We start from the raw sequence: 18,979 nt of genomic DNA, 5'->3' as shown, positions 1-18,979 counted from the left end.
GCATGGGAACTGAATGAACAAATACAGTACAGTGAACTGTTGGTCTCTGCCATCCTGTTATCTAGTGGCTGACACTGAGAACAATCTGCACTGCACTAATCCACACTTTCACTGCAGATGCACATACACTCCAAACCTGAAGCACAAAATCCGTGGTCAGTCTACCAGGGGATGTGGAGGACGAGGAAACTGTTCTTTATTGTGACACAAGTACAGAGTCCGTGAAATGATGGAAAGCTGGAGTCACACGTGGTGTGAAAAGGCACTGTGCTGATCTGTGTGTGTGGAGGACTGAGCTGTCAGACGAGTAACACCAGCAGTCATCTTCCCCTGTCTGGAAATCAGTCTGTCTTCACGGTGTCAACGCTCCTGGCTGAGACATTTCAAAAGTAAATTGTTACCATTGTATAAACTCTAAATTTAATCTTTGCATTTAAATTAAAAGTTTACACTGTGTGCTGAGAAATTTGCATTAACCGAGAGGTCATTAGGGCTTTCTGAAATCCACTCAGCACACATAGCCATCAATTTGAAAATTCTTTCTTCTTCTTTTGGCATTAGTTAAGTGGTATTCCAGTGTGGAAAAAAAAAACTTTAAAGGCTTCAGGTAGATTGGAGCTTCAAGCTATTGACCAGACTGAACTCTGATTTTGTGGTTTTAAAATACACGGATTGAATAAGTACTACGTGTGAAACGAAACTTGCTGCTCACTCAAAGCACCCTGTAACTTCAGAAAATGAACAACAGGTACAGGGATATGAACATTTGTCAATGGAGAGCCACAATCTTCTCATTGAGAGTGTCTTGGTTTGTTCTGGAATTCCATTGATGCAAAAGGTGCAGCAAGTAACAGTTTGACAAGTTGGGAACTGCCCTTGTACAGAGACAGACTAGTAACTCTCTCTAATCTGTCCACAGTTCTCCAGAGCTGCAGACACTAACCGTGCAGCTTAGCTTAGCAAAAGAGGAGACAGCAAGACGAGGCTGCAGAAAGTTACTGCTTTGACCAAGAATTTTTTTCCTTGAAAAAGTGCTTTTAGCCAGATTTGTTTCCTCTGGACAGAGTCAGGCTAGCCATTTCCCTGGTTTTTCAGTCTATATGTTAAACTAAGCTAACCAGCTGCTGGTCGTTGTCTCATATTTCCTGCACAAATTTGAGAATGGTAACGTTTCTGATCACACCACAACATGACACAAATACGGTATGGAACTGTACAAAAACCAAACCAACCAACCAGCTCTCAGTTTCCAACAAGAACATTATCTTGTAATTTGTCTCTTTCATTAAAGGACACAAGGCAGGAAAGACAAAAAAGACAGTAAGAGGTTTGTGCTGATAGAATAAAAGTCTGGATTTATTTGTTTATCTATACATTAAACAGGTGTTCCTGAATGCAGCAAGAGAAAACACAGAACAGAATGCTAAGCGTCAAAGAGTTGCTCGCATAGCAGAGGTGTGGCCGGTTTAGCAAAGACATGTACACTCTCTATCGCATATACTTACAGTATAACATCTGTATGTGTCGGGTCGCCTCTGGGAGGCTGAAGTAGGGTGAGGGAGTGTTTACTGCCATAGTCTTGAAGCTCTTTTCACATTATCATACCAAGTGGAAACGCTCCATACAGTAATAACCCTGTCTTTCCCTAATGATCATTGCAATGCAGTTACAACTATTACAGACGTACACCCAAGCAGCCCTGTAGATCTCAGTTTGATTCAACTCCATGAAAATGTTGAAATAATTCTGTACGGATTTGTCATGTCGCCGTTGTTCCCTTTGACTCTCAAGGCTGTGCAGACACATTCAAAGCTTTGAAGGCTCCACAGTTATCTCTCCCTGGTTGGCCCTCCACCCAACAGTGATGTGGTACCAGATGATTACAACTCCACACCTGCATAGGATTTCAATTACACACAAAACTCTCTGGATCATTTCCCTGCACCAGAGCAAAGCTTAAAATTGAACTGTTATGAAACAGTCCAACAAATGGCTTAAGTGCTTCCATGACACCAACTGCTGTGTGTTTGAACACACACACTTCTCACAGTAAAGAGGAGTTCCCCAGCACATTTCATGTGCACGGACATGGTCCAAAAACCAAACAAAAACGAAAACAAAACAACTATCTATCTATCTGTATGTGTGTGTGTATATGTATATATATATACACATACACACACACAGATAGACAGGGTTTTTTTCCACCCCCAAAACAAACAAACAAACAAAAAAATCAATATACTTCAAACACTTTGGCGCAGAAAAGATTCCATTGGTGTTACTGCACAAGGTAAAAGAAAGATAATGCACTTTTTATATAATTAAGTCCTAAAACAGAATGCTGCTGTTTATGTTATCATGTTTTTTACACTTACATTTTAATTTTTTAACAGTAAGAGACAATGGGAGAATCACAGAATGGACAGATGAAATCAATCATTCCAAAGCTGTCAGGCCTCAACTCCCTAAAACAGTTTTCATAACGTGGCTCTATCTTGTAAATTTCCCAAATAACTTCTCTGAATTGATATTTTCCATCCTAAATACAACTACCAATGGAATCCTGCTTTGGTAAAACAAAATGGATAAAGTGAGTCAAAGAGAACATGGTTTTGCTGAGGACCCCTTCTACTGTAAAATACGCTGCCCAGTCCAACAGAGATTTCCTTTGTGACAATCAGGTATGCAACCAGTGAACAGTGGTATCGTTTAAATTTATTTGTGTGATCTGATAATCATGTACTGTATATAGTAAAACCTGATCTAACCAGTAAAAATGCATATTTCTGAAAATACACTGCAACAATGTAATATTGATAGACAACATGTGCTAGAAGCAGACGCATCCATTGAAAATCACCAAGTTCTGAGGTACTTCTGAAACTCACAGCTGAGGATATAATCACTATCTGCTATATTTGGATGGATAGCATATAAGTTGATACAGTAATAGCAGGGTTATCATTTTGCGAAATATTTTGGCTTACAATTTGATAAGCTGAGGGGATAGTGGCGGTTGACACACCTGAATAAAACATAGCTGTATGAGGATAAAAACATAGAAAAACAGCACCATTTGAGGTCCGATAGACAGATCAGTTTTTGAACTGTTTGCTGGTAGCACCGTCAACCAGTAAAAATCTCAGAATGCAATACAGAGACAGAACACAACCACTGATCAACTGCACGACATAGCAAAGAGCGAAGATACTGTATATACTCAGAGACGGCCCTCACGCAGACACCCCTTTAGAGCAGCATCTTAAAGCAGGTAATAAAACTGATTTCTCCTAAGAATGATATTGTGTACTGAGGTGTTTTACAAGTTTTATATGCTGTACATGTTGAGAGTAACCAGGTATACCTTTCCTATAGATTTTTTTTTTAATATACACACATAGTTTACAGTCACTGACAAACAAACACCAGAGTAACAATGAGGTAGGACGGTGAAGTTAGATGAAGTAGAACCGGTTTGTGGATTGTATACAAAGTTACTGATACCTTAAGAAAAATATAGGCCTAACAATGTCTTCCTCTCTCTTTTTTTTTCTAATTTGAAAAAAGTTTGACATTGTATCTGAGGCTCAAACAGTAATGTGTTTTGTGTATACTTGGTTGTGAAAACTTCTAGATGGAGCCATTTATCTTGTTGCACTCAGTGAAGCTGGGACTGATCTCCGCTACCCAAGCAAACTGTGGAAAAGCAACATAAAGCTCCATCGCTTCTGAAACTTTGATAGATGTTCACAACGTAAGCCAAAACGCCAAGCGAAGAGGACAAAATTTGCTATTATCTTGAAACACTTGCGATTTTAAATCCAGTCCATATAAATGTTAGGAGAGTAAGGAGCTAGAGGTGGCACAAGAAAAGGATCACAAAGCCAGCGAGGTTGGATTTCGTCCCTATTGCTACTTGAGTGTGACAGTGTGAGTACTGGAAGGTCTGGTGTAGTGTTACAGAGCAAAAACTAGCCTATACCATCAGTTAACAGCTCTGCCAGGTCATATACTGGTGCATGTTACTAATACGCAGCTAAAGCCCAAACTGCTCCTCTGCAAGAGACTTGGTACATTTGACAGAGATTGGCCTTGCAATCACAGATTAAACCAAATCTGGGTTAAAAACATACAGTACTTCCATACAGCTTTCATCCACTAAAGATGGTTTTAGTTAAAGGATTAAGCTTAATCGCGCTCCAGGAAACCAGCCTTTGAAAGCAAGTTAACATTTCAGATGATGTAATAGCTCTATTAATGCTCTAATCTTAAAGCATTATTTTAACCACGCTCCCTTTTGGCATCAAACAACAAAGAAACAAACACAAACACAACACAGGACAATGTGTCAGACTTTGAGCATGGTTGCTTTGCACAGCAGAAATCTTTTCTTTCTTTTAAATCACATGTATTTTAAATACATGCTAGCGCACGTAAACCTCACAAGTTGCTTTGTACAGGGAAAACTAAGGGGCACTGAAAAAAGGGATATTCATAGGAATTTAAAAAAAAAAAAAGTCACCACTTTGGTAGCTCAAGATTCACTAAGCTTTACTAACTTGGCATGGGCCATTTCTTTGTGCAAACCCTGCTGATTCCTCAGTCAGCACCCCCCTTTTCTTTAGCTTGATCTCAGCTTTCTATACTTTGGCTTACAATTACCGCTCATTTGCAAAAATACACAATTATCTTTATATAAGTCATATCTATACATAACCAACATCTTCACACATTAAGTTAAAGCACATATTCCAGTCAGCTTGCACATTTCATAGGTAAATATCGTTAGACTGGTGTAATCGTGTTTAGGGCTTGAAAGCCAACAAGACTTGACTTTTGTTTGTCAATCTGCCAAGCCATTTATTGTTCGAGAGGCCATGATGGAGTTAGAGAATCCAGTTTCAACATAGCCTGACTTGTGAAAATCTGGTCTTCTAAACACTCCAAATAAATCTTCAAAGATTTAAAATGTTCAGTTGTAAATAAATCTATCAAGCTTGCTTTGGAGTATTGGCGTATCAGGGGCATATCTGACAGACAAAACAAAATCATATCCCATAACTCATTCTTGCCGCTAAAAACAATAAACCAAAATGTTCTAAGGTGCTTTATGGTAATACAATGATTGTTAGGCCTTAATCTATATAGACATCTAAAAATGAATGAATGATGAATACCACAAATACATTTCCTTAAGATTGAAGAAATTGCCCAGAAGTTTAAAGTGCATTCAATGTAAATTATTTGTGTCAATCTAAATACTGCATCTCGGTTGCTGGAGTACAACAGTTTAACGATACAGATTCTCATCTCACTGGGAGATCATTAAAAGGTAGATTCTAAGTGAGGTTAATTCATATCACATGGTGTGACTGTAGCATAATGTGTGGGCTCTGTCAAAATCTGATGTTAAGGGAAGCCTTGACTCTCTAGTTCCGCAGAGATCACTTTGGCCAAAAAAAAGGGGCATAAATTTTACATTTGTTTGTAGATTATTCTGATCAATTGGATAAAACATCAAGGTTAAAGCCAACAATTCAAATGAAAAATAAACAAAAAGAAACACAAGAAATCGTCAGGTTACGTTACAACATCAATTAGATGAACCAAAACTTGACCAGAATCTTTAAAATTGTAACATGTAATGTGACTAGAAAGTGAAATATCCATGTTTGGTGGAAAATAACAAAAAGAAGTTTTTTTTATGTACACGAAAATATCTCCAAAACATAAGGTAGCTTAACAAAAGGCTGATCTGAAGTTCTGAAATGACCAAAAAAAAAAAAAAAACCCCCAAAAAAACAAGACAGACAAAATGATAAAGAGAAATAAACCAACCGACAAACAAGAATTTAGAGTGTGAAGAGGAGAGAGGCTTGAAAGGCAGCTCTGCAGCAGATTCACAGTTAGCCACAGCTAGGTCACAGTTGAGATTTCAATCTGCAGCATTTAGTTCCAGCCTGCAGACAGCCACACAAACCATTTTGGATCAAAACAATAAAACAACTGGAGAGAGAGGGGAAAAAAAACATAAAAAATATATATATACAAGAAAAAGAGGACATTTTCAAAGTTCACATGGCATAGCTCAGAGGAAATTGTCACTGCTGGAGCATCCTTACTTTGTTCCCCAGAGGTGTGGCTTTAAAAAGAGGGGGTTTATTGAACCTAAACAGCTCAATAGTGTTTCAGACAGCTTTACCCACAGCTAACACTGCTTCCACAAGGTGACCTGAACCGTACAGAGCGGTGCCCTGATTTTCTTCCCCACACTGACCCATGGAGCACAGCATCTTTTAAATACAGGACGAGGGACAGCAAGTAGCCCAGCTCAGCTCACCTTAATGGTGTGAATCACACAGAAAAAAGTACCCATTACCACCTCTTACATTCTCACAGCAAAGTGCAGGTGAAGCTTCATCACTTCAGCTTACTATACATTTACAATCACAGCCTACAAGAAAACCCAAGAGCATACCAGCTTTTGGTGATTGCCGAATCCATTTAAGGCCTTTCTGGGCAACAACATGCCCGTACCACTAGAACTCATTAAACAGTCAAATTGTCTGAAAGTGACATGATTGATAAAGAGTAACACAGGAATATCCCACCAAAGCCTTTCCTCATGCTCTCTCATTGACGGCAAACGATCAGAAATAGAAGGTCAACATAAAAAACAGAACAAATATAACACTCTATAGACTCTACATCAGAGTCAAATTTCACATTAAACTCTGTGAGCTCTTTTTAAGAAAGTGAGGTGTCATTATTGGCCTACAGTTAAGGAGGAGGAATTAATCTCTTGGTGCAACAGAATCTCTGTTGCAAAATGCAGTATGGCTGTTACTAATTAAGACTTGTGCACCTGAGACCCTGATGTCCCATTATATGCAGTAAGTACCAACAGCAAACACTCAGCAATTATTGGGTAGTCACCATAATATCCAACCGTTCACACGACTGCGATCTAATCTAAGCATCTTCGTAGCATCAGAAGACTTAATCCAGGGAAATAATCTCTTACTTTTTAAAAGTTTAAGGACTGAAAATTATGTTCTGACACAGAACAATAAATCAATTAATAACAAACACCTCTAATCTCTCCCTTTGACACAAATGCACACGTCAATAAACCACACCCCTGTACCAGTAGCACTGTAAAGCTTATAAAAACACTCATACCAGCTCATATCAAACTAGCTCACACGTGTTTAACTTCTCACTGGTGGGTAAAGCTGTCTGCCAGCCAACGAGGAACTGGGCACCGAGGAAGGTGACGGTTGATTTATAAGGAGTTGGGAAGGGGGCTGTTTGTTTGAATGTTTCACATAATAACCAATCCGATGTGTCAAAGGAAAACAACTGCTCCTGAACCGGTGACAAACATCCCCCAACCACCCATATCAAGTCCCCTCAATATTCTGTGGACCAGGGGGAGGTGGGGTGGCAGAAGGCGCTGGCGTGACAACAGTTGATCACTACATGCCATCGTAGGTGAAGTTCTCCATCTTGACTGTCTGTCTGATGAGCAGCTTGGACTCCCGTCGCTCCTCGTTCTTGATGGACTTGTTGATGTCCATTATCTTTTCACAAATGTATTTGTTCACTTTGGACAATCTCTGCGTAATTTCTGCACTGTCGGCTGTCTCTTGAGACACTCTGTCGTAGAGACACTCTGGGGAAGAAGCGATTGTAAGCAGTCAGACTACAATCAAATTAAAAAACTGCTGATTTCATCTTTGGTGTATGAAAAGATAAAATGATTTTTCTGTACCTGATGCTTTCTAACTGGTCTCAATTAACAACAAAAGACCCATCAGAACAACAATCACCTCTTTCATAATCCGTCAAACCTGTGGTTCATCTTACCTCTGACGATTTTCAGTTTGCTGGGCGACAGCGGAGGCTTGGGCAGGGCATCTTTTTTCTTCTTGGTGGCCACTCCAGTGACACTACGGTTCTTGAGGGTTTCTGTGCCCCAGATCATTACAGCCAAGTTCTTTGTGAACTTGGAGTCTCCCTGGGTCCGCTGTAACTGGTGCCACTTCTCCTCCTCCACCCAGATCCCTCCACCAAGGTGTACCTGCAGAGAGGACGAGCATGAAACGATGAACCGTCTCCAGTCAGCTGTAGACGACACAGTCTTGTAAATGTTGTCATCTGCACATTGCCAGAGAAAATGAAAAGCCTTTGTATTTTGGATATGATCAGTCCAGCTTAAAAAAACAACATAAGCACACTGAAACTTTTAATCACTCTGCTCTACTCCACACAGGGCAGTCTCATCTACTTGGCACTAACTCATTCATGCAGGACCCCCAAACAGAGCTAACTACTGAGGGTCTGTCTGCCCAGTCTAACAGGAAAATAAATACTGCTACAAGTGCTGTTACCGTAACAGTTAGTTGTTTCATGTTGGTCACCTTTAAAACTTAAAAAGAATGCAGCAGGACTCACGGAAAAACAAGTCCTGTCAATCACCATTAATGACCCTCAGTGTGAGTGTGTGGTGGTGTCTGTATCTGCAGAGGCCCCTGCCATCTACCTGTACAGCTGCCGCCATCGCCGCCGCCCCCATCCCTACCCCCAGCAATAACAGTGTGCAGGGTGTGAGAGTGGGACTCTAGTAAAAGTGCGGAATCAGTGGGACACTACTAAAATGGCAGACCCCACACTGAAAAAATAAAATAAATAAATAGATGCAAATGTCAAAATGACGCAAACGAGGTTAAATGCCAAGCAGACAAAGTTTGTTCCAAAATGAGAGTGAATGTGGGGTGGACTTTCACCCCCTGGTGAGGTGGTACACTGGGCTGTGCTCAGGGGATCATGTGATTCTGCTATCGCTGAGCCAGGGGAAGACACCAAGTCCACACAACTGACAGATCTATTCTTCCCTTAGTAAATGTCTTAAAAAACAAAATGACAAACAAACCTTGAGAATATTATGCTGACCACCCACTTGTATTAGGTGCTGTGGCATCTCAATCGAGTTTCACCAGTTTACAATGCTACATGCAGGTGTAAAACCCTCTACACCTAATTGGAGCTCCTGCTTAAACAACTTTACAAATCCCAAGAAGCACCACTTTCACCAACAAGGATACATAAATAAGCTCAGGCCACTGGCTGCTTGTAGCCCGGATTACCTCCACTATGAATTTAGCCTGCGGCTCTCTACACACTGCCACTGCACATTGCATAAGCCTGCACCAAACACTCCAAGCCGATTGCCAGTCTAGGCCGACTGCCCTGGTCTTCTAGGTGAGCAAATGCAGCAGGAGGCATATGTGACTCTTTTCCCTTCTCCCTTCTCTTATCACTAAAGTCTTTAGGCTAGCATCCAAAAGGCTTTTCCCTGGGCACCTAATGTGCTTTAGGCCTCCGGCCAGCAGACAAGCTTTTTACTGCCCTCAAGTTAGACAAGATTGTTTTCATCCTCCCTCTCGCTGCTCTCGTTTATCTCTCTCTCTCTCTCTCTATCTCTTTTCTGTCGCTTCCCCCCTCTCTCACTCGGGCTAACCTGTCAGTCACTTTAAATTCCTCTCGTGCAAATAATTAATATGGGGTCCCTGATGTAGGAGAGTTCTAATTTGCAAGTGTTCTTCACGCCTGAAGTGGCTTCAGGCCCCAGAGCTTGTAGTACCAATTCCCCCCCTGTCATCAGAGACAGGACGCTGGTTGAGTTACAGCGGTGGGGGGAGTAAAGACCCCTAACAGGCCAATAAACACTGATGATGCTGGCTGGGCTTGCAGGAATAATAATAATCTTCTCAACCTTGTTTACCTGCTAAGGTAGGGCAGTCAGGGGGAAAAGGACTTAACAACTATGATGGCATGTTCATGGGTATTAAGAGGAAATAAAGCATTTCCTACAAAATCAGGCTACGTCCAATGGTCATACTCAGGCAGAGAGCCAGGGACACGAGAGAGGAGACTGAAGGATTCCAGACTCTCAAAGGGTGAGAGGGGTCATTTGGATAGTCTCGAAGTAAACGCTGAAAGTCTGCATCTCTAATGTAACTGCTGACTGACTGACCACTACTAACAAGCCTTTAAACAGTATCACTGGGTCATGTTAAAAGACTGTCAGTCAGCTGCTGAGTGACAACATCCCTCAGTTCTGTGCTTTGAATTTTAGTGCTCGGGGGTACCATTTTATATACATTTGGATTGGACTTATTCATTTTAAATCATCCTATGCTACATAAACAAGACCAAAAAAAAAACAGTTGATGTGGTGCAATCACCAAAAAGTAAAAAAACGAAATATAGTCAAACTTACCTTTCCATCATTGCAGGTGTATACTGTTCTGGGTGAGGGTGAGTAGCTGGAACTGGTGTTGGCTTCTTCTCTGCATGTCTCCTGGGCCTCAACAATAGGTTCAGCTACTTCAGCCTTGATTGTCTGAGTGCCATTGTCATGCATAGGCTCTGAAGATACAAAGGAGGCATTTAACATTTTGGAGACACGAGAAACAAATCTACATCTGTCAGCACTTTCAAAGGTCAGCTAGTCAACTTTAGAGAACCATAGAGGGTGACAATAAAACAGAACATAGTTCAATAACACTTGACAACGTGCAAGCTGTACACAGCCAGTGGCACTTTTATCCCTTTAGTATCTGGGAGCACATGGCAATGGGTTTTCTGGTCTTTACCACTGGACCAGTTCCCACCTGTCTGCTTGCTTCCCACCTTGCTCATCCTTGTGCCACAAGACAGGCTGTCATTTTAGCCCAGTACTTAAGCTGGTATGGGGGCTGGCCACACTAAGCCCCAGTGCAGCTGATGAGTTTTAATATCGGTCAGCATGCTCCATCCCCTGCCCGACGGCACCCCGGGATGCTCTAATCTTTAGCCTGTCCATTAGATGGTCTCGCCAGTAGCCAGACGCCTCAGTCCAGATCTACAGGGGACCTGAGGTTAACACTAGCATCCAGCAAAGCGTGAGTTTCTAAACTGCTGTGCACTGCAATGACACCGCCTTTAATGTAACGACTACAGTGCTTTTTATTCAACTGCCTGTAACAGATTTGTTTGAACGTTAACTCTTTCATACTAGACCTAATCTCATTGTCACATTAGTGTCTATTAACTGTTACTGGGCTATACAATATCAACTAGAAATAACTTCAAACAGCGCATTAGCAAAATTGATCTACTTGAAACTGCTACATGAAGTTTTTGAAATCCTTACAGTCATAAATCTCCACGCCAAGCAACGACTGACCATCGTCATTATTGTTTCACACAGTAAATATAATTAGAAATGTAAATTATAAAAACAGCTTGGCATCTTATTTGGAACGATTCCAAATAATAAACAATTCTTTTACAGAACATGTGAGAGGCCTAAACCTACTACATGCTTCTGCTTTAGGATGATCACTGTCATCACTGGCCCACTCAACCCACCTGGGAAACAAACCCAAACTCAAAAACTGTGCATCTGGAATCTAGTAAAAAGACGAAACTGAATTTAAATTGTAGTCCCAAATGCGCATGCACCCTCGACTAGGCTAAAAGACAATCTCAAGACATTTTTCTTTCAGCATAGGAATATTTCTGTTGCATCTTGTTAATTTTTTTTTATTTAATGCATAAAACATCATGTGTGGCATTTTTTTAGAGTTCTTAATAATAAAGGCAAAGATTTTTTTCACATCTGAAGGTGATAAAATAACTGCATTGTGTAGGCACAGTAAACACTAAGATCAGTGTATCGCTGTCTATAGACTTGCCTCGAACAAATGTCTCTGTCCAAGGCTGACTGGAAAAAAAAGTTCTGTATCACTGAATTGCAGGATTACTAATAAGCACACCCCACTTACATGGACATTTTCTTTAAATGAGTGAGAAGTTTAAAGGATACTAAGAATCGTTATAGGCAGCAGTAATTTGTGTGTTAGTGTGCATGCACGTGGTCCCTCACCGCTGCCCAGTCTCATGAGAAGGACGTCTTGCAGCCTCCTGTTGAAGTCCCTCAGTTCTTTGACTTCTGTCAGCAAGCTGCCATATTCCTTCAGCTTCTTGGCTTGCTGCACCAGCTGCCTGCGGGTCCTCTCCAGTTCCTGCTGCAGCCTCCTCATCTCCTCCTCTTGTTGCCTGTAGCTATGAACCAGCTCCTCATACAGGACTCTGGGAACCACGGCTGCAGCTACCCCAGACACACAATCCACGTCCACCTCCAAATGCTGTTGTTGCTGCTGCTGGTGATGATGTTGCTGATGCTCTGCCTCCATATCTTCATCCTCGTCATCCGCATCCTCTCCCTCCTCAGCCAGCCGGTCCTCATCCAGGTCCTCTTCGCCTTCCATACAGGAGTTGGCTGCATTTCTCTCCAAGCGAGCCACTACTGCTGCCAGGCTCTTGGAGGAGTTGGAAAGGGGGCGTCCATGGTCCTGAGACAGAGCCTGATGAAAATAACAACCGTCATTTCAAGGAACTAACAGGCTAATGAATTCAAATTTTAATTGTATTAACTAGAAAACTGAGAATATGAACACAACACAAAATAAACCATGTGTGTGAATGCAGGTGTGATAAATTATTTTACTGAATTTCACAAAACTTTTTGCTGCATCAGTAACAAAGTTCACCAGTGACAAGGCACAACATATACGAAAAGCACACAAACAAATAAGTGGCAAAATGATATGACAGACTGAGAGAATGCAAAACATTTGTTTGATCTCAACAGGACACCAAACATAAATCTAACATGACGTGACAGGCAGACTGCAAACTGTTTGTTTTCACTGTGTGGATCTCAATATGAACTGGGAGGAGAGGAGTCACTGAGTTCTTTGATGAGCCGCTCAGAGGATTTGTCTGTGAAAGGGCAGCTGTCCAGAGTGCTGAATTTGTGTTAATCCAGCATATGGTAAAAATAGCGTGGGGGGATTCTGGGTGTCGGCCAAGTTTATGAAAAAAGTGACATTGTATCATCAATAGATATATTTAAAATATAAGACTACGGCCCTGTATGAATCAACATGACATATGCGGTTACACATGTGCTCTCACTTACCCAGTGTTGAACCAAACTTTTTTTTTTTTTTTTAATGAGCAAAATCATGCAGGGTCCTTGGTGACACTACACAAGACTGTCTGCGTAAGTCATTTCATTGGGATACTTTGTTACTGCATTTTGGTATGATTAATTAAGGAGGGTAAATTTGCACCCACACGCACAAATATGGCTGATTTGAAGCTGTTATCAAAAATTCATTCAAAAATCTTAATCGCACTATTAGTAGATAAGCTTCATGATCAAGGGGCAGTGTGACTATGTCGTAACACTTATGACACTAAATATAAGCACAGTATGGTGACGAAGAGGCCAATACCCAATTCTGCACATTTAAGTGTACAAACTTGACACAGCTACAGCTGACTGAAGGTGAGCCTACCTTTTTATGTCTGAGTGGCATTCTCTCCTCTCCAAAACTGTTCTCAATTGAGTTTTCTGAATTCTTGATGGACATCTTGGGAATTTTCATCTTCTTTTGCATTATACTGTCTTCAAATTCCTCTACTGTATCTGTGAAGTGCATAAACAGACGCAGGAAACTCATGAAGTACTAAAAAGTTGGATGGATTTTCATATGATGACAATGTACCAGTCGAATAATTTCATCCATTTGACAAACTCGGCCGAAAGCGTTTTTCTCTATTTTGCCAGATCAGAACAAGTTCTGCACTTTAAGCCTTACACTAATATGTAAACTTTACAGCGGTCTGCCATACAAATCGTCCAGGCTATAACGTTACAGCGCTTTAACATAACCGCCACTGTGAAGGTGTTAGCTAAATCTGACCGATCTTACAGCGCAGACCGCTCACATTCGCGGATTAGTGATGGTGCTAGTAAAAGATCGAGCACAGAAAACAACCGTGAGCAAACATTCCTATAACTACAACGCACATCAGCACATTAAAATGATGCACTGTCATGAAACAGCCATGACGTTAAATGTTAGTGACGGAGAGGCTGCTACATGTTGTCTGCATTAATGTCTGAGACACGGCTGACATGACTGCAGCACCGCATCCCCTCCGTGGCACTAACCGACAGATACGCCAGCTAACAAGTTAACCGCAGTCCATCAAAGATCTCGGGCTAGCGTCTCGATTGCATGTACAAACGTCTACAAAATTGATAACATGTCATCGACAGGCTGTCACAAGTGTTCATAATGCAGTGACAGCTCTGCGTCCGCACGCAGTTATAACTGGAGCTTCAGGGCTAACATGCTAACGCGGAACGAATACACACCAAGCTAGCAAGCGTTAGCTACATGTTGTAAACAACCGTTGTGACTGGCTAACGTTGCATGCCACGTATTTAACGAAACAACCAGTACTTCTTTGTCGAAACAAGAGAGCTAACTCTTGTAACACAACACTCTGGATTTAAAAGAAAAATCCGTAAAGTACTGACGACAAGGTATGGCTACCTACCAAACTTATCTTAGCATATCTTACTAGCATATCTAGCTAGCCACAGCCGAGGACGTTGTTGTGGCGATCAGTGTCAGATTCCAGCTGATCACGTCTTGACAGATCGGACAAAAAGACTTGCTTTGACACATCCCCGAGTTTCGCGCACCTCAACGTTACCTAGACTGACCGTTAAAACCGGCCTTAAAAACCTGACAAGCTGACGTGTTAAGAGTGCAACTTACCTGCAAGGGCAAGGATCTGTGCTTCGCACGGCTGGCCTGCGCTGCCATTCTCTTCAGCTCTGTGAACCAGATACACCTTCTGATTATCAAAATCTGTTTTGTGCAGAGGTCTGAAATCTTCGACATTTGAAACGGGCAACGCGTAGCACATATCGTCTTCAAAGAATCTAATAAAAGCATACATTATTTACTTCTCTTTGGTCCTGCACTTTGGATATGGTTGACTGTTTTTCCTCACAAACTATTAAAAAAATATACACATAGGGGGGTTGGGGATGATGTCTGCGCTCGGCTACTCTTGCCTGGTCCACATCACCAGGGCAGAACATCAAGGCATAAGTAATAGACATTAACTTTGCTGTTAAGAGATGTTTAGATAGCTACACAGGTATTAAAGAAATATAATATTTGTGTCACAAATATATGAAATACATTTTTCTCTTGCACCTTATCGCCAGTTTTTCCTTTTCCGGATCGAGGACAGAGGGTGTCATATGCTGTACAGATTGTAAAGCCCCAGGAAGCAAAAAAAAAAAAAAAAAAAAAAAAGGCTATAAAAATAAAATTGACTTAACAAATGCTAAAATCAACATAGTTTTTTTTTTAATAAATAAATAAAAGTGAAATAACTATTTATAATGCAGGTGTTTGTTTTGATGGTATAAGCATTGCTTTTAGTGATGGAGCTGTACATTTCAGTTCACCAGCCTCATGTCTGTCACTTTGTCTTCTTAGGGAATTGTTTCGGGGAACTACAGTGAGAAAAGTCAACCACGATGATCACCTGCTCGGTCAGATTTCACTGGTCTCTGTGTGCTTTCATGTGTTTCCTGGTGTACACTTCAAATCTGTTCTTTCTATCACAACAGAGAGACTAAAGGCCAGCTGACAGAAATGAACTCTTGGTTATTGCAAGACAGCCAGGTGGTTATACAGCAGGATGGATTTCTCTCAGTTGTTACGCTAATGGAGAGCACCACAGTCGATAAATGACACTAACAATTTCGTTCTGCTTGGGCTGCTGTAATTGAAAAGTAACTGATGCAGAACTATATAGAGCCTTTTTTTCATCTCTGATATTTCGTTTCATAGTTTCAGGCATTCAGTTAGTTATGATTTGGCCTGTTTCAAATGCCAACTTCCCCATGATGTTTGCTCACTGTGCTGTGTGACCGATCTCAGAGTCTGTTAGATGTATACAAGAGAATCTGAAAACAAACAAACAATGACAATATCTCCCAGAACACAATGGCAATTGTTTTATTTCAGTTACTGGAGCAGCATTTTCGGCTGTTTTCAATTCAAGTTACGTCTCCCAGTTCTATATTGATCGGGGGAGAGTAGCTCGCTTCACTTTTCTGTGAGGAACTTTTCACATTTAACATTCATATACTTTTACATAGGTTAAATTCTGCAACATTTTAATAAGTGGTATTATAGAAGTTAGGGTTAATTTGAGTTTTTTCAAGTTGAGCCGTGGTCATCTGTGTTTATCTATGCACTGTTTTTTGGCAGCATTGTACAAACTATAACTGGGTGAGAGTGATGGACAAGAGATTTGAGCAGCTTCTCAACAAGTTGAACAGAGGATTACTGCTAATCTTAGCTTCTGTTCAACAGCTCTCCTGTCCTCAAGGCTGGGATTGTCAACATAAGGCTGCTCAGTTTCTGGAGCTTTCTGTCTTTGAAGTGGCCAGCATTTTAAGGGGGACAACCCAGTAGTTGAAAGTCTTGCATGATGTTATTCCTGCAGCCTAAAAAAGTCCCATCAACATTTAATTTATGGATTTATGGAAGTGCATCACAGATGGAAGTCTGCCTTGAGACAGTAAAAGTTGATTTCTTCATCAACTCACCACAGTCTCAGTTGTTTCCATTTAATTATAACTGTCATCATAATAAGACAGCATAATTTAGAGCACTGACTGCAATACCACTGCTAACACACCTTCATATACTTTATCTGAACTGGTCTTTATATGATACTGTATATCATATCAGTCACTGTGAAACTTTTTTTTTCATGAAACAAAAGCCTTAACCCATATTAACCCACTCCCTTTTCCTCACTGTGATTATTTCACAGTACCTTGCTCTGCTGAACCCTCTTCAAGTTCAACCAAGTCACAGTGCTTCAATGAACATTTCGTGCACATTCAGTTTACTATATGAACCGTAAGGCTGATGAGCCACTGTGGCATCAGTTCCAGTAGTTATTTCATTTTCTTGATTATCTCTAAAATGATCAGTAATATACAACTCTGATTCCAAAAAATGTTGAGATGACATGTAAAACATAAACAAAACATAACTGAATAGACAAGTTGCTAATCCTTTTTGACACTCACCTGTTTGAAAAGGGCATCATCAAAAGGCTCACAAAAGCTCAGTAGTTCACAAGTATGGGGAAAAAGTCCACCACTTTAAGAACAACATTTCTCAAAGCACAACTGAAAAGAATTTGGCTGTTTCTCTCTCTACAACCCATAATATAATTAAAAACTCTGCAGAAATATCTCAGTTTAAAGGGCAAGACTGAGATCCAGCATTAAATACCTGTGACCTTAGATCCCTCAGGTGGCACTGCATTAAATACCAACATGACTGTATCAAGAATATTACTACATGGGGTCAGGAACACTTTGGAAAACCATTATTGGTTGTTTTTGCAATTTAAAAATGCAACTTAAGACCGTAAAGTGTACTGTGCAACGTGAAAGCCATATATCAACAACATCCACCCAGACCATCAGCACAAAGTTGAAAAGCCATCATCTGTCATAGTATTCAACTATTATAGCTGAAAAGTGCTTCAAAAAATTTATTTTCTCATTTCCCAAATGCTTACTGAGCGTGGTCAAAAGAAAAGGTAATGTACATAGTTGTAAATATGCCCCTGGCCCAACTTTAGGAACGTGGTGCTTTATATTTACTTAAAGCAATTAAGTTTATCAGTCTGAGCTTAAAAAATCTTCTCTTTGTACTGTATTCAATAGGTCAGAAAAGAATTGCACTTCACTGCATTCTGTTTTTATTTACATTTTACGCAGCCTCCCAATTACTATTGAATACAGCAGCAAAAAGGGAAGATAGCAAATTATTGGCTTAGTGAAGATATTTAAAACCCAGCACCCACAGGTGTTTTGCCTGACATTTTTGCCTAATTAGACTGCTTTGGGTGTGTAAAGATTGTACTTGACTGACATCTCTCCAACCTTTGTATTAAAGTGGGTCCCAGAAGACATTTTTACATGTCACAGTAGGGTCGGTATGCATGTAATTACACAGTGGATGGCACCACTTACAATGAAACCTAAAATGACTTTTCCATACACAAACAGAAAAAATTATATCACTTTAAATATCAGTGAATTGCTGTGTATCCGTTGTGTGGTAAGCTTTAACCATTATGAGAATGAAAAACACAGTTGCCATGTATCAAATAAATCTAAACAACTCTGTTTAAACATAGTTACCAAACACACAAAATCCACCTTGAGGTGACCATTGGCATGTTTATTAGCTGAACATACAGCGATTTGTTAAATTTGAGGGAATAACCCGAACTAGATAATATTTTAGGTATGTTTTTATCTGAGAGGGCAGTTGATCCAGCAGAGACTCAAGTCAAGGCAGAAGCCAGACATCATGTCCTGCCTATTAGCTCCACACTGCCAGGCTCATCTATCTTTATTGGTCATCCATTAGCCTGCATTAAAGGGAGACACGGGATAATAGCAGTAATGATGCTGATGATGGAATTAGACCGCGGGTACACACGTCATCATTGCAGTATTGCACTGAGAATCATAAAGAGTTCCCACTGGCTCACAGATAAACAGATGTGTGTAAATATGTGTGACAGACAAATACAGAGAGGAAAAGACAGCAAGGGAGGGTGTCTTGAAATTTAGGTGAAAAATGTCTATGGGGGTGTGTGCATTAACTTTACGGCACGTAGACAGGCAATCTAAAGGCAGCACCTGTGCCAATCTGTGGGATGGACAGATGTTGGTACAGGTGTGTGTGTCTGTGTGTGTGAGATGACGGTTGGCAGGGGTGGGCGCTAGCCTGAGCAGCAGCATACAGACAACAAACCCAGCAAAATGATGATGCCAGGAATTAGACAGCCGGGATGGAGGGATCATTAAGGCAACTTTCTGGAAAGATGTTCTAAGATCAGGAAAGCACCAAGCAAAATGAAGAAATGGGGGTCTGGTTCCAAGATGACGGATTCAGAGAAGCGTAAAAATCTTTTATGGACCACGCACTACCACGATCAATCA

The 18,979-nt window shown here is 40.7% G+C and overlaps 2 protein-coding genes and 1 long non-coding RNA gene across 6 annotated transcripts in view; 1 reads left to right on the top strand and 2 right to left on the bottom strand.

Annotated features, from left to right (window-relative positions):
* agbl4 (AGBL carboxypeptidase 4) overlaps positions 1–18,979 on the bottom strand; it is a 366,309-nt gene that overhangs the window by 50,090 nt on the left and 297,240 nt on the right. The gene's annotated exons all lie outside the window — the stretch shown is intronic.
* bend5 (BEN domain containing 5) lies at positions 1,333–15,150 on the bottom strand. Of its 3 annotated transcripts, XM_046390777.1 has the most exons (7): positions 14,876–15,144; positions 14,694–14,752; positions 13,419–13,549; positions 11,939–12,419; positions 10,289–10,437; positions 7,873–8,086; positions 1,333–7,678 (listed from the first exon to the last, which is right to left on the bottom strand). In XM_046390777.1, the coding sequence occupies exons 3-7, from the start codon at positions 13,518–13,520 to the stop codon at positions 7,482–7,484; spliced, it is 1,143 nt and encodes a 380-aa protein (XP_046246733.1). In that variant the 5' UTR covers positions 13,521–13,549; positions 14,694–14,752; positions 14,876–15,144; the 3' UTR covers positions 1,333–7,481. The 3 variants fall into 3 exon arrangements, with proteins under 3 accessions (XP_046246733.1, XP_046246732.1, XP_046246734.1); XM_046390776.1 differs by having other exon boundaries at positions 14,694–15,150; XM_046390778.1 differs by lacking the exons at positions 14,694–14,752; positions 14,876–15,144 and adding an exon at positions 14,470–14,671.
* On the top strand, positions 13,696–17,190 carry LOC124060170. The gene is made up of 2 exons (XR_006843526.1): positions 13,696–14,455; positions 15,429–17,190. It is a non-coding gene; the product is annotated as an uncharacterized LOC124060170 (long non-coding RNA).

This window comes from Scatophagus argus, chromosome 6, assembly GCF_020382885.2.
Source record: "Scatophagus argus isolate fScaArg1 chromosome 6, fScaArg1.pri, whole genome shotgun sequence".
In the NCBI taxonomy this organism is placed as follows: Eukaryota; Metazoa; Chordata; class Actinopteri; family Scatophagidae; genus Scatophagus; species Scatophagus argus.
The sequence above is the reverse complement of the archived record's forward strand: the minus strand, read 5'-3'. Positions and strand labels throughout refer to the sequence as shown.

What these genes read in the sequence shown, in the direction of transcription:
- bend5 (XM_046390776.1), bottom strand. Translation starts at nt 14,877, where the DNA reads ATGTATGCTTTTATTAGATTCTTTGAAGACGATATGTGCTACGCGTTG. An exon ending in ACAGATCCTTGCCCTTGCAG is followed by an intron (nt 13,550 to 14,693) that starts GTAAGTTGCACT and finishes TGCACTTCACAG; the next exon opens with ATACAGTAGAGGAATTTGAA. An exon ending in CAAACTGAAAATCGTCAGAG is followed by an intron (nt 7,679 to 7,872) that starts GTAAGATGAACC and finishes CTTCTTCCCCAG; the next exon opens with AGTGTCTCTACGACAGAGTG.